Source organism: Bidens hawaiensis, unplaced genomic scaffold (assembly GCF_021521415.1).
Source record: "Bidens hawaiensis isolate Kalapana, Puna unplaced genomic scaffold, B.hawaiensis_p1.1 tig00003961_1, whole genome shotgun sequence".
Lineage (NCBI taxonomy): Eukaryota > Viridiplantae > Streptophyta > Magnoliopsida > Asterales > Asteraceae > Bidens > Bidens hawaiensis.
Window position 1 is genome coordinate 1,569,758 of NW_027491228.1, and position 12,213 is coordinate 1,581,970.

Here is a 12,213-nt window from a genome sequence, read left to right on the forward strand (position 1 = left end):
TTTCTTAAAAACTTCATGTAGCATTACTCTAAAATCGTTTATAACCGATGTAACCTCATCCGAAGCAAGTCCGTCTTGCACGATTAAATTAATGATATGTGCAACACACCTTGAGTGAAAAAATACACCATTGCAAATCGGCGTATATTTTAATTTTAATTTATCAACCGCCGATGTATTATTCGACGCGTTATCAAATGCAATTGAAAATATTTTATTTTCTAGTTTATAAGTTTTTATAACATAATCTAAAATTTCAAACAAATTATCTCCCGTATGTGGATACTCAAAGAGTTCGAAAGCAATGGTGCGTTTCATCATTTCCCACGATGACGGGTCTACCCAATGAGCGGTGACACAAAGATAAGATTCGGGTAGACCATGTGGAGCCGACCAAACATCAGTAGTTAAGTTTATTCCCGTATTTATATTTTCAAAATATGCAATTAGTACCTCTTTGGCCTTCTTCCACAATTTTAAACAATAACGTTTAAGAGTATGACGACTTACGTGAGTGTATTGTGGTTGAAGCGTATCTCGAATCATGGCGGTTAAGCGAGGGTTGTCGAAGTGGCTAAACGGCAAAGCTTCTTGAATCACAAACTTCGCCATACGATCTTGAACTCGATCAATTTGGTATGTAAATATTCCGCCTTCACTATCCATTTGCGTTTGTTGCGACTCGACGTTCTGTTTCAACGCCCTGCAATACGGTCTTTCGATGTGTTTCTTCAAATTTGAATTCGAAAGTGGGTTTAAATAAATCCCACAAAACTTGCACCGAGCCTTCAATGAATGGTCACTCAATTCAACCAAATCCCAATTGCACCAAATCTCTTGATTACGATTATGAGGTACAATACGAACGAAACTTGGTCCGGCGGTGGAACCTTGACCAACCGATGATTGTGAGGCAGCCATAACAACAAATATGAATATAGAAGAAGAGAAAACAAGAGATTAGAGAACTCAGAACGTTGTAATAGCGTTTTTTTTGTATTTTTTTGCGTTCGGGTTTGCGTTTTGAGTGTTGTGATGAACCCATTACACCAAATACCTATTTATACTAGTAGTGGGGTGTTTGGGGAGCCAAAAAAACGGCCATTTTTGACCCCAACGGTCAAAAAACGGCCATAAAACCGTTTCCCAACGGCTAGAACCACTCCAACGGCTATAACCGGTTCCGAACCGGTTCCGGTCGAACCGGTTCCAGAACCGGTTCCGGTTCGGTTCCGGTTCCTACCCGGTCCACCTCCAAACATGTCAAACCGGTTCCGGATCGTCGGGTTGAAACGGAACCGAACCGGTTCCTACGAAAAACGGGTAGGAACCGGTTCGGTTCCGGTTCGGTTCCACCGAACCGGTTCCAGGAACTAGGTATTTGTTTTGCGTTTACAAACTCAAGCTTCTCAAAAGCAATATTGTGGAACTAGGTAGACGATAGTAGGACGGCGCGGTAGAAACTAGCGATTAATTAGGATTAATCATACTAGAATTTAAATGCAATTTTACGAACACACACACATATATATATTAAGGATCCAATACACTAATAGCTTATCGTACATTACGTACGCGACACCTCACACCCTTGATTTCAAAAACCGCACGGTGGCAAATTTGTAAATTATTTCAATTCGTTTCCATCCTGAATAACCGTTACGCCGACTCAACCTAGGTGCGACTTTTACATTCATGCTAAAAAGCAACTAAATAAATAAAGTGTTCGTTCTCATGATTTTCTTGACCTAACAATGTGGCACATCTTGGTGAAAAGGTGCATCATTCATTTCCAGGCAAAGTTTGACCATTCTCCCCATTTAGTTTTTAATTTTTAATACCTTTTGACATTATAAGACTTGTTTTGGTCAACAAAGCATGAAACCATGAGTCCATGAAGTCAATAATAATATAATATATTAAAAGCCTTGTACGTATAAATGATCAGATATATATAATACACTAAAGACCGTATGCATATGCTCCGAGACAAAATCAACAAATCACCCACCAACTGTTTACGCTATCTAACATCACGAAAATCATCAAAATTTAAAACGGGTGCATCAGAAAACACAACCCGTAAATTACAAGAATACCACTACTTTTCGGTTACTTCATCCCGCTCTTTATTTGAATCACTTGAACCACCAAAACGCTTCTTCATAGCTGGAAAGTAAGATATCAAGCAGATTAGCGGGTTGGTGTCATCGGACCCAAACACGTCATGGTTAATTAACCTTATCAAAAAATTCAACCCTAAACCAGGCGCTCATAAACTAGGCAAGCTGTTTCATTAAATAGATCAAACAAGATGGGGTTGTAAACGGATTGTAAAAAGGTTAAACGGGTTGCAGGTTAAGCTTAGAGTTTCAAGTTTCTATTGTAATTTAAACAGGTTGGCCATTTTATCTGCAGCCGGTTAACTAAACGACTTAGGCCGGTTGACATGTTTAAGCCCAACAAGGGGTGTAAACATGCCGAGCCGTGGCGAGCCCGAGCTCATTTAGACTCGAGTCCAACTCGCTTAACTGATCTTGGGCTAGTTTGGAGCTCTGTTTTGTAAAGCTAGAGCTCAATTACTATTTAATTGTTATATATATATATATATATATATATATATATATATATACTTGCCAGGTCAAACATAAAAAATCAGCTAAAAAGTAAATAGTTTTAACTTGTAAGTCACAGATTATTATTGTAATGACAAATTTTTTTAATCATACATCACACAGTAACTATTTAGAAAATCATAATTAAAAAACAGAAAATTTTAAAAAGTGTTTACAGGTGAAGCTGACACAACCCATACCAAAAACCACCCCATTTTGAACCCAAACCCAATTTACAGGTGTAAACGAGCCGAACCCGAGCTCCATTAGGCTCAAGCTCGACACGATTAACTTACGGCGAGCTTGAGCTGGGCTCGTTTTGACCTCTATTTCAAAAGCTTGAGTTCGGTTCCGGCTAGGCTTGTTTATTATTTGATAATTAATGAATCTATATTTATAAAATATAATTTTATATACGGCGAAGTGTACATTTCTTGTTACTTTTATCATAATTTTATATCTTATTTTATTATTATATAAAGGTATATTTCATATATCAAATAAAAACTTAATAGGCTCGTTTTGGCTCGCAAGCCAGCTCGAGCTCGATAAGTAAAGAGCAAGCTCAGGCTCGTTTAATAAACAAGCTTAGTAGGCTCAGGCCCGTTTTAAGTTCGGCTCCATTCCAGCTATTAACGGGCCGATCTCAAGTAGCTCACAAGTGCCTTGGCTCATTTACAACCCTACCAAAACTGCCCATTTTCCCACATCTAGCAGATTAGAAAACATCTTAAAGACAACAAAAGAAAAATAGAAAACTCACATTTTATTGAAGAACCAGCAAGACAAGTGAGTCTAGATTTGGTATTAGCCTCAGCCAACGGTGTTGATTTATCTTTATTTGTCATGCGAACATCCCAAACACGTATGATTCCATCTGATGAAGCAGACGCCACCAAAAACGGTTCATCCTCTGACGCCCCATCAATCTTAGATAGAACCACGATGCCTTTTAAACGAGCCGAATGTGCATCTTCAATGCAATACGCCACCTTCCCACTCACCGTATCCCATGCGGTTAGATTCCTGTCCTCTCCACCAGTGTATACGAGTCCATTCTGTCACAATTTCATGTTTATTTTAGATAATGCTGCATTTTATAAACCTTAATATAGAGTATTGTATTTTATCATTTGTCTGAATTAGAGTTCACTTCAATCAAATTGGTGTATATGATTGTGTCTGAAGTGTGATTCCGTTGTGTAAAGTGTAACCGGAGCTTTAAAAGGTATGAACTGAACATTTGGTTGTGGCTTGATTGTTTTCTTTTTGCCAACTATAGAGCTGTAGGAATCAAAACTATGAAATCTCATAATTTTGATCCCTTCAACTATAGAATTAACAAACAGAAACAACCTAGCCTCGGCCAAATGTCCAAATTCTACTTCTTATAGCTCGGATTACAATTTGCACAATGGAATCATGCTTCAACCACAATCTAAGGGAAATTGTATACACCAATTCGAGTGACAATAACCTTGCTTCAAGCAAACGATAAATATAACATTTAAGAAAACCATATATAACTACTTGAAGTAACCTCAACAAACATCTCCTTAGGCGTGTACACGAGCCAAGCGAGCCAAGCTCGAGTTGGACCATATATTAAGCTTGGCTCGTTTCAAGCTCTTTTTCTATGGCCCGAGCTCGGCTCATCAGTTGTTTTTTCATGTTCGACTCACTCATTTATTAAATATTAATTATTTTATACACGCTTTTATTTATTTTTATATCTTTGAAAAAAACCTTAAACGAGTCTAAGCTCGTCACGAGCTCATGTAGTACCTTAAACAAGCCAAAGTCTGCCTAGAGCCCGGTTGTGCAGTTTAAAATTAATAATTAGAAACCCAAAAGAAGTAAAACTAAAAAAATACACAAGACCTATTAAGCCTCGACGAGCCTCATACACAAGCTCGAGCTTGGGCTCGATAAGTAAACGAGCTTTATTTGAGTCTTGACCTCAAAAAAGTTCGGCTCATTTCAAGATTTTATCAATCCAAGCTCAAGTAGCTCGTGAGCAACTCGGGCACCCCTAAATCTCCATAAATTGTTACAAAACATCAATCTCCAAATTATTGATAATAATCAATAGATAAAAAGTGTATTTATGTATTAGCATTATCCTTATAAGTTATAACTCATTCGGGCTAAATAATCAAGCATAAATCAACAAAAATAGAGCAACAACAACAACAACAACAACAACAATAATAATAATAATAAGAGAAAATTACTGTTTGCTTCCTTGTGGTTTTAAGGCGGAGGCACAATTAGTCCTCGAAAAAATTTTTGAACCGATTGAGTCCCCGTGGTTTCAGAAACGAACCATTTGAGTCCCTGCCGTTACTTAACTTTCAGGGTGAACTTTCATTTTATTAAAACCACTAGGACTCAAATTTTTCGTTTCTGAAACCACGAGGACTCAAATTGTTCGTTTCTGAAACCACGGGGTTCAAAAAAATTTTCAGGACTCATTGTGTCTCCGCCCTAAAACCACAAAGACGCAAATAGTAAGTTTCTCTAATAATAATAATAATAATAAACATAAAGCAATAAACCAAACCGACCATGGCAGGCGCGACACAAAGAACCCTCTTCTTCGCATCCAATTCCGTTACCAATTTCGCAGCCTCGGCATCATGAACTGAGACCTTCTCCTCGGTCCCCATAAAAAATCTCTCCCCGTCACACCCGTACTCCACAATCTCCGCTTCCTTCCCCAACCGACAAAAAAAGCTCCTCTTCCCCCTCACCAAATTCACCATCCCCAATCCCGAATCCCGCCCTACCGTCAATGCCACCCGCCCCGACGAATGCACCGACATATCATTCACCCCCTTCTTATGCACCTTAACACTTTTCAAATGAACAAACGGGTCCGCGTCGTAGAGCGACACGCAACCGTCGCCGAACGAGGCGAATAGGTTCCGCGGGAACGAGGCGAGGGCGGGCGGGGTGAATAGAACAAGGGAAGTGACGGTGGATGTGGGGTCGCTTAAGGAACCGATTTCGGAGGATGTGGAGAGGTCGTAGATTTTGATGGTGTCGTCGGAGCCGCCGGAGACGGCGACGGAGCCGGCGACGGCGAGGGATTTGATCGGAGAGAGGTGGGATGGGAAGGAGAAGATGGGGGGTAAGGTTAGGGTTTCGGATGAGTGTTTTAAGGTTTTGAGTTTGAAGCCCCAGATGAATCTTTCGTAAGAACCTGCAACTATACTCATCGTTGAAGATGATGATGATCGATTTGTAGTTCAACGATGAAGAAGAGGCTGCGATGTAAAGGGGTTTAGGGTTTTAGGATGTTTATGTCAAATATGAGAATTCGTTTTGTTATTTAATGATTAATTAAAATAAAAACAAAAACAAATACTTATTATTTATTTTCAATTAATTATATAAAACAAAAATAAAAACAAGGAAATGTATTTTGTTTTTAACGGTCAACAAACATAGAATGCCTACGTACGGGGTGACCCAATGGCAAAAGGCCACCGCCAGCTGGCCCAACCCAACCGCACGGAGCCCTAGAGCGCCTCCAAGTTATCTCCAGTTCCGGGGAAAACCCATCTCCCGAAGGCCCACTGGTGGTAAAACCCGGATGCCCTCAGGATCGAACTAAAAATCACAAAGATTTCAGTTTTCCTTCATAGAGCCACCCATATCCCCCAAAGTGTCGTAAGTGGGAATTGAGTCTCCATTGAGAAACCCAAGCTCCCTACTACTACACCACATTGGATGAATATAAAACAAGGAAATGTATGTTATGTATATTTTACAATTTTCTTAAAAACGGTTTTGAGGTTTTTGAGATAACTAGATAACAGAACCAGTGACGGTGCAGCACATTAATTTAGACGGTATTTGTTAGTTTCGTAACGGTAATGAGAATTGAAGAAACACTAGGTGACCCCGGGTAGATTACGGATAACCTGGGGGTTAAGTAGATGTTTCCCACGAGGATTATGTCTGACAAAGACGATTGTTCTTCAGTTGACCTGCAAAACAAACACCGTAAGCTCGTCACTGAGAAGGGGGGGGGTTCCTCCTTGTGACCACCCTCCGGCGTGAGAATCAGACTAGATTGCTCTGAATATGTGTATATAAAGAGAGATTGCTAGAGAAGATAAGATACCGTTCCAAGGTGTTGGAGTATTTATAGCCGAAGGTAGGTTTCAAAGCAGGTACAGCCAGCTGTATAATATTCCTGTTCTACCAACTATGGGCTACGCACGTGCCATGCTGGTTGGTGGGTAGGCAGCGGCTGATAGTGACAAGGCCGGCTGTGTACTGTTCCCTTTCCACCAACTGCAGGCTATGTGCGTGCCACGACAAGGGTTGGTGAGTAGGCAGCGGCTAATAGTGACAAACAGTACTAGAGCATGCTCCTCCTCGTACTGTTGTCGGTGAGCTATCACCCTGTGATTGGTTCATGGGCTGCTTTGGTCAGATCTTGTCTATTCTGTCCATACCTTGGCAGGTATAGTACAAAAGATCTTCCAGAGGCATACGGACTGGCTCATTTGGGCGGGAGTATTCCCGCCTTGCTCATTCCTTCAGGTGACACTGAATTATTGAGAGTTAGTGCCTTGTGCGTGTAGCCTTGCTATTAGTGCGGGTAGCCTTCCCTGATGGCTTGTATCCGCAGCTGCGGGGACAGGCGGGGTACTTCACCATTGGGAGACTTTCCCTGCGGGAACAGCTGGCGTACTGCGCGTAAGGTCTTCATCTCTGAGCATGGTGGGTCCTGCGGAACCAGTTGGTCCTTGCCCAGACGTCCCTCTTCAAGGTGAGTCTTGCGGGTCCAACTGGGCTCTGCTGGGACCTACCTCTTCAAGTCCCCCCAGTCCAATGTTCTTCTCATGAATTGTTAATAAGTGAGGTGAACTTTGGACTTAAGCAAGGGGTTTTGAAAAAGATTTAGTTTTAAGGTTGTCCGTGGGGATTCTTCCCGCGGTTTCCCTAATGTCACGTGCAGAAATTCCCGACTTTTCTGCTTGATATTTGGGTATGATGCGGGTAGGTGTGTAACCTCCTCGCAAGTCAGGAGCGTTGAGTTTCACTTGTGTAGATTCTCCACGAGGTTTTGGTAGTTTTAAACATAGTGATCAATTATGTTAAAGAACCAATTCCATCCTGGAGCTTCAAACAATCTAGTTCTCAACGTTCCCGCTATGCGGGGATGTTATTTCCCTTTCCGCAAGCATGGCCCAGAAGATCCTTCTTGGTTTCAATTCCCTGCGAGTGCTAAGTATGTGAAGGGTTTCGCCTTGACACTGTACCCGCACTCGTCTTATAGTTATCTTACTTCCAAGGTATTCTTGGCGTCCATTCCCTGAGGGTGCTAAGTATGTGAAGGGTTTTGCTTTGACACTGTACCCACACCTGTCTTATAGTTACTTGGTTGCCCAGGTAAGGGGGTATATTCCCTCTTATTTTTGAATATTTGAATCTTTTTGAATTTCTTTGAAATTCGAAGAGTTGGTGAAAGGATAAGAACAGTCCAGACTGTTGAAGGGACGTTAGTGTCTGACGGTTTCTTCTGACAGTTTCAGGACGTGCAGGAAGTTATGACGACGTGACAGTATATGATCATTCCAGACGCTTTTTCAGGCGCGTGGGCTCGATTTTTCGGGCGCGTGGGTGCGGATTTTACAGCGCGCGTCCCGTCAACAGCTGTTGCCAGCTTGCTTTTTCCACGTGTCATAATTTCATTGCACCAGCTCTATTCTCTCTCCTCCGCATTAAATTCATCGCATTCATTGCGATGAGTATATAAAGGGGGAGAGGGTTCATGGTAATCCACACTTTCACTTCTTTCTTCATCTTCTAAGCGATTTCCGGCGAATACTCTAACTTTCTGTCGAGCATTCTCCTGAAATCGTTCTTCTTTACCTCCAAAACATGTCGTCTACTCATGATCCAGAAGCTACCGTCGAGGAGTCTGACTTGTATGTCGAGAACCCGACGTCTACGTCCGATAAGGACGATAAGAGCACTGCTGGCGAATGCCAGTGTGCTCTTCCCATCGAGCTTTACCGGTACATCGTCCGGAAGTTCATGCTCGAGCCGTTCGAGCCTGAGTTTCCGGAGCCACACCAGACGGTGTACGATGCCCCCAAGGGCAAAATAGGGGTATATGCCGCCTTCTTCGTCTATGGGAATCTTAGGTTCCCATTGACGAAATTTGTATACCGTGTTCTGGATAGACACGGTGTGCACCTGACGGAGGTACACCCAATGGCGATCGCCAAGATCCGCCATTTTGAGTGGGTGTGCCTCATTCTTGGCGTGGATCCCCACGTCGACCGCCTGATGACCTTCTACTCCTGGAGGTGCATCCGAGGCTGGTACACCCTGGTCACCCGGATCAAGGGTTTGAAGATCTGCGCTACCGAGCGCAGTCTTCGGTCTTGGAAGCGGGAGTTCTTTTACATCTCTGCCCCGTGTCGTCCTTATAGCGATGACATTTAAGAACGGGAGAGCTCTCCCCAGCCTTCACGCCTCCAACTACCAGGAGGCGGAATGGTTCTCCAAGATTTCCCGGATCCAGACTCCGGTTTACCGCTTTCCGGAGTCCGGGATGGTGATGCTCGGTATGAGCAGGGTGTGGAAGGATGCTGGGGCGGATGCGCCACAGATTCCCATCGTACTTGAATACGGTTTGAACTTTATCCCTTACGGTATGCTCCGTCTTCTTTGTTGATTTAAGGTTTTTTCTAACTGTTTTTCTTTTTATTTCAGAGGGAAATGACTTGCAGTCCCTCCTGCATCCGCGGGAAGCTGACGGTCCCGCTCGGTTGGGTACTCGTGCTCTTGACAAGAACGAATTGCCCATCCTTGCGCAGACTGCGGATCGGTTTGTGGAGGCCTACCCGCCAGGCCACGAAATACTGAGCGCCACGCGGCCAGGTAAAAGACTATTTAACCCTCGCCCTCTGAATGCTGAAACCTCTGCTGGAATTCCTCTAATCTTGTCATCTTCTGATGAGAAATCCGCAGATGGTCCTTTTCTTGCGCGGAAGAAGAAGGCTGCTGGCGGGAAGTGCAAGGCGAAGGTAGCCTCCACTGCCGACCAGGTGAACCGGTCTGAGTCGGAGACCGAGAATGAAGAGGCGGCGGGGAACCCGGGTGGTGTTGAGACCACTGCTCTGGAGGTTGAAATGGCTGTCACCTCCGAGCAGCCCAGCACAACGACGGTGACCAGTACGAAGAGGCCGGCTCCATCGGGTTCGTCCCCGCCCGTTCGCACCTTCAAGCTCAAAAGGACCCGTAAGTATACTTCCTTTATCTTAACTGCATAACTTTCCGCCATTATACTTATATATCTTCTTTGTGCAGGCGTGGATGCTACCGCATTCCAGGGTGGAGCGGGGAGGAGCACCTCCGGACCCATGACGGTAGATTTGGTCAACCTACCTGAGGCGATGACCCAGGCGACTGCGCCTGCTTCAGTTGTTGGTTCAGTTGCTCACCCGGTTGAGCCAACTGTTCCAACTGTGACGACGTCTCCGCCGGCTGTCAGTGCCATATTCACTGATTCCTTCACTGAGCCGCCGGTGAGTGTTTCTGTGGATTCTTCCACAGCCGCGGCCGCGGTTGTGAGTTCACCTCCGGTGAGTTCACCTCCGTTGGTTTCTACCACGGCGGCCTCCGCTATGCCTCCTCCGGCGCCGGCGACTACGGCCGGTCATTCAGGTATGTCCGGGGTTGGGCGTCAAGCCAATCTCTGCCTCCTTCCCATCTGCCTGACCTCTTGGATGGATATCCGTTAGGTTCGGGTGATGGGTTTGGCGGCTACAGGCCTGTCGTCGACACTACAGGTGCGTAGGGTTATTTTGGCCTTTTATTATTTTATTTTATATTTTTTTTATCATCTTTTCCTAACTGCTTTTTGCTTTTGCAGTGTCGGATTCCAATGAAGTGTATGTTCCACGATGGAACATCCGCCGAGGAACAACCCTTCGGACGCCTGTGGAATGCGTCGAGTGGGCGCGCCACGCCACCCCAAGTGGGGCGCTGGGGGAAGCAATGTCAAGCTACCAGGAGGGTAGGTTGACAAATGAGCTCCGCATTCTCGTAGCCCGGATGCGGCCGCGCGTCGAGCTGCTTTATCGTGAAAACGACAAGTTAAAGGCAGCTCGTATCCAAGAAGTAGCTCAAGCGCGGGCTGTCCGGGAGGAGAACAGGAGGCTCTCCGCCGTTGCTGCGGAGAAGGAGAAGGCCTTCAAGGCCCTTGAGGTTGAAGTTCAGGCTCGTCTCGAGGCCCGTTCCAAGGCCGCCCAAGCTGTTAATGAACAGCTTCGGTTGGCTAAGGAAACTGAACGGAACGCAACCGAGAGGGCCACCAAGGCTGAAGCTGCTGCTGAGCCTCTACGCATCGAGAATAAGGAACTTAAAGCCAAATTAGAGAGGCTCCAGCAGGCTCATGATGCCTTGGCCATGGAAGATGCCAAGAAGCTCCAAAAGATCTTGGACCAGAGGGGGGTGCTTGACCACACTGAGCGTAAGCTAAAGGGCATCGAAGAGGCTGCAGCCAAAGATGTGTTGCTTGCCAACCTTACAAAGAACGAAGCCGAACGCGCCCGTAATGAAGCTCAAGCTGCCCTCCAGGAGGCTCTGGTTACCAAGGAATGGCTTCTCCGAGAAGCGTTGTCTCAGGTATGCGCAGTTTCACAATTTCTTTACGCTTTTCCTTAGAAGAGTTTTTGATATACTTCTGTTTTTTAGGTTGTGCATCGGGTGTTCACGAACACATCATATGACGATGCGATGAGCGCAGCCCTCAACGCTTCTCATGAGGATGGGGAAAAGGCTGGCTTCCTGCTTGGTCTAGGGTTTGTTGAACAAGGCATTCCGCCTTCCAACTTCCCTCTTTACAATGTGGATACTGAAGCTGCGTATGACCAAGCAGTGAATCAGTATGCCGCCTTCCCGCATCCGGTGGTGGAGAAGCTAAACGAGATTGCTGCTGATGATGGGCTAGCTATCCTCAAAGCTTTCCTTGAACCGCCACACTCTACTGATGGTGCGGGTCCAAGTGGGAGTGGTCCTGAAGCTTGATACTTTAGATCCCTTTCCACCATTAGAGTAGATTTTTATGTTTGTATAGACTTCTAATCTTGTATGCGGGTATGTACCCAGCAATTCTTGTAATGTTTGAATGTTGATGGAATAAAGATTATTTGTTAATGCCTTGCCTTGTTTATTTTGCGCATATTTTGTTTTAACTTAGCAATTTCTTGAGTACTTAGATAAGTTAACTTTTCAACGTGGCAGATAATAAGTTAAAGTTTTGCTTCCTCTTTCGTGATTGTGCGGATAAGACCGTCACTTTCACTTAGTAGGATGGCTAAGCTTTACCTATATCTGACCTGCGTGGAAGTTTTCCTCATCTTTTCCTTTGAAATTTTCTAAGTGTTTTGAATAAGTTAACCTTTCGACGCGTGGTTGCCAATAGGTTAATGTTCAGTTTCCTCTATCATGATTGTGCGGGTAGGACCGTTACTTTCATTTATTGGGATGACCAAACTTCACCTATAGCTGACCTGCGTGAAGGTTTTCCTTATCTTTTCCTTAGAAATTTTTACCGTTTTATGTG

The 12,213-nt window shown here is 44.3% G+C and overlaps 1 protein-coding gene across 1 annotated transcript; it reads right to left on the bottom strand.

The window, feature by feature from the left end:
• Positions 1 to 1,949: 1,949 nt before the first annotated feature.
• LOC143624741 (uncharacterized) lies at positions 1,950 to 5,836 on the bottom strand. The gene is made up of 3 exons (XM_077095294.1): positions 5,183 to 5,836; positions 3,379 to 3,673; positions 1,950 to 2,169 (listed from the first exon to the last, which is right to left on the bottom strand). Exons 1-3 carry the CDS (start codon positions 5,834 to 5,836, stop codon positions 2,102 to 2,104), a joined length of 1,017 nt encoding a protein of 338 aa, XP_076951409.1. The 3' UTR covers positions 1,950 to 2,101.
• Between the last annotated feature and the right edge of the window lie 6,377 nt (positions 5,837 to 12,213).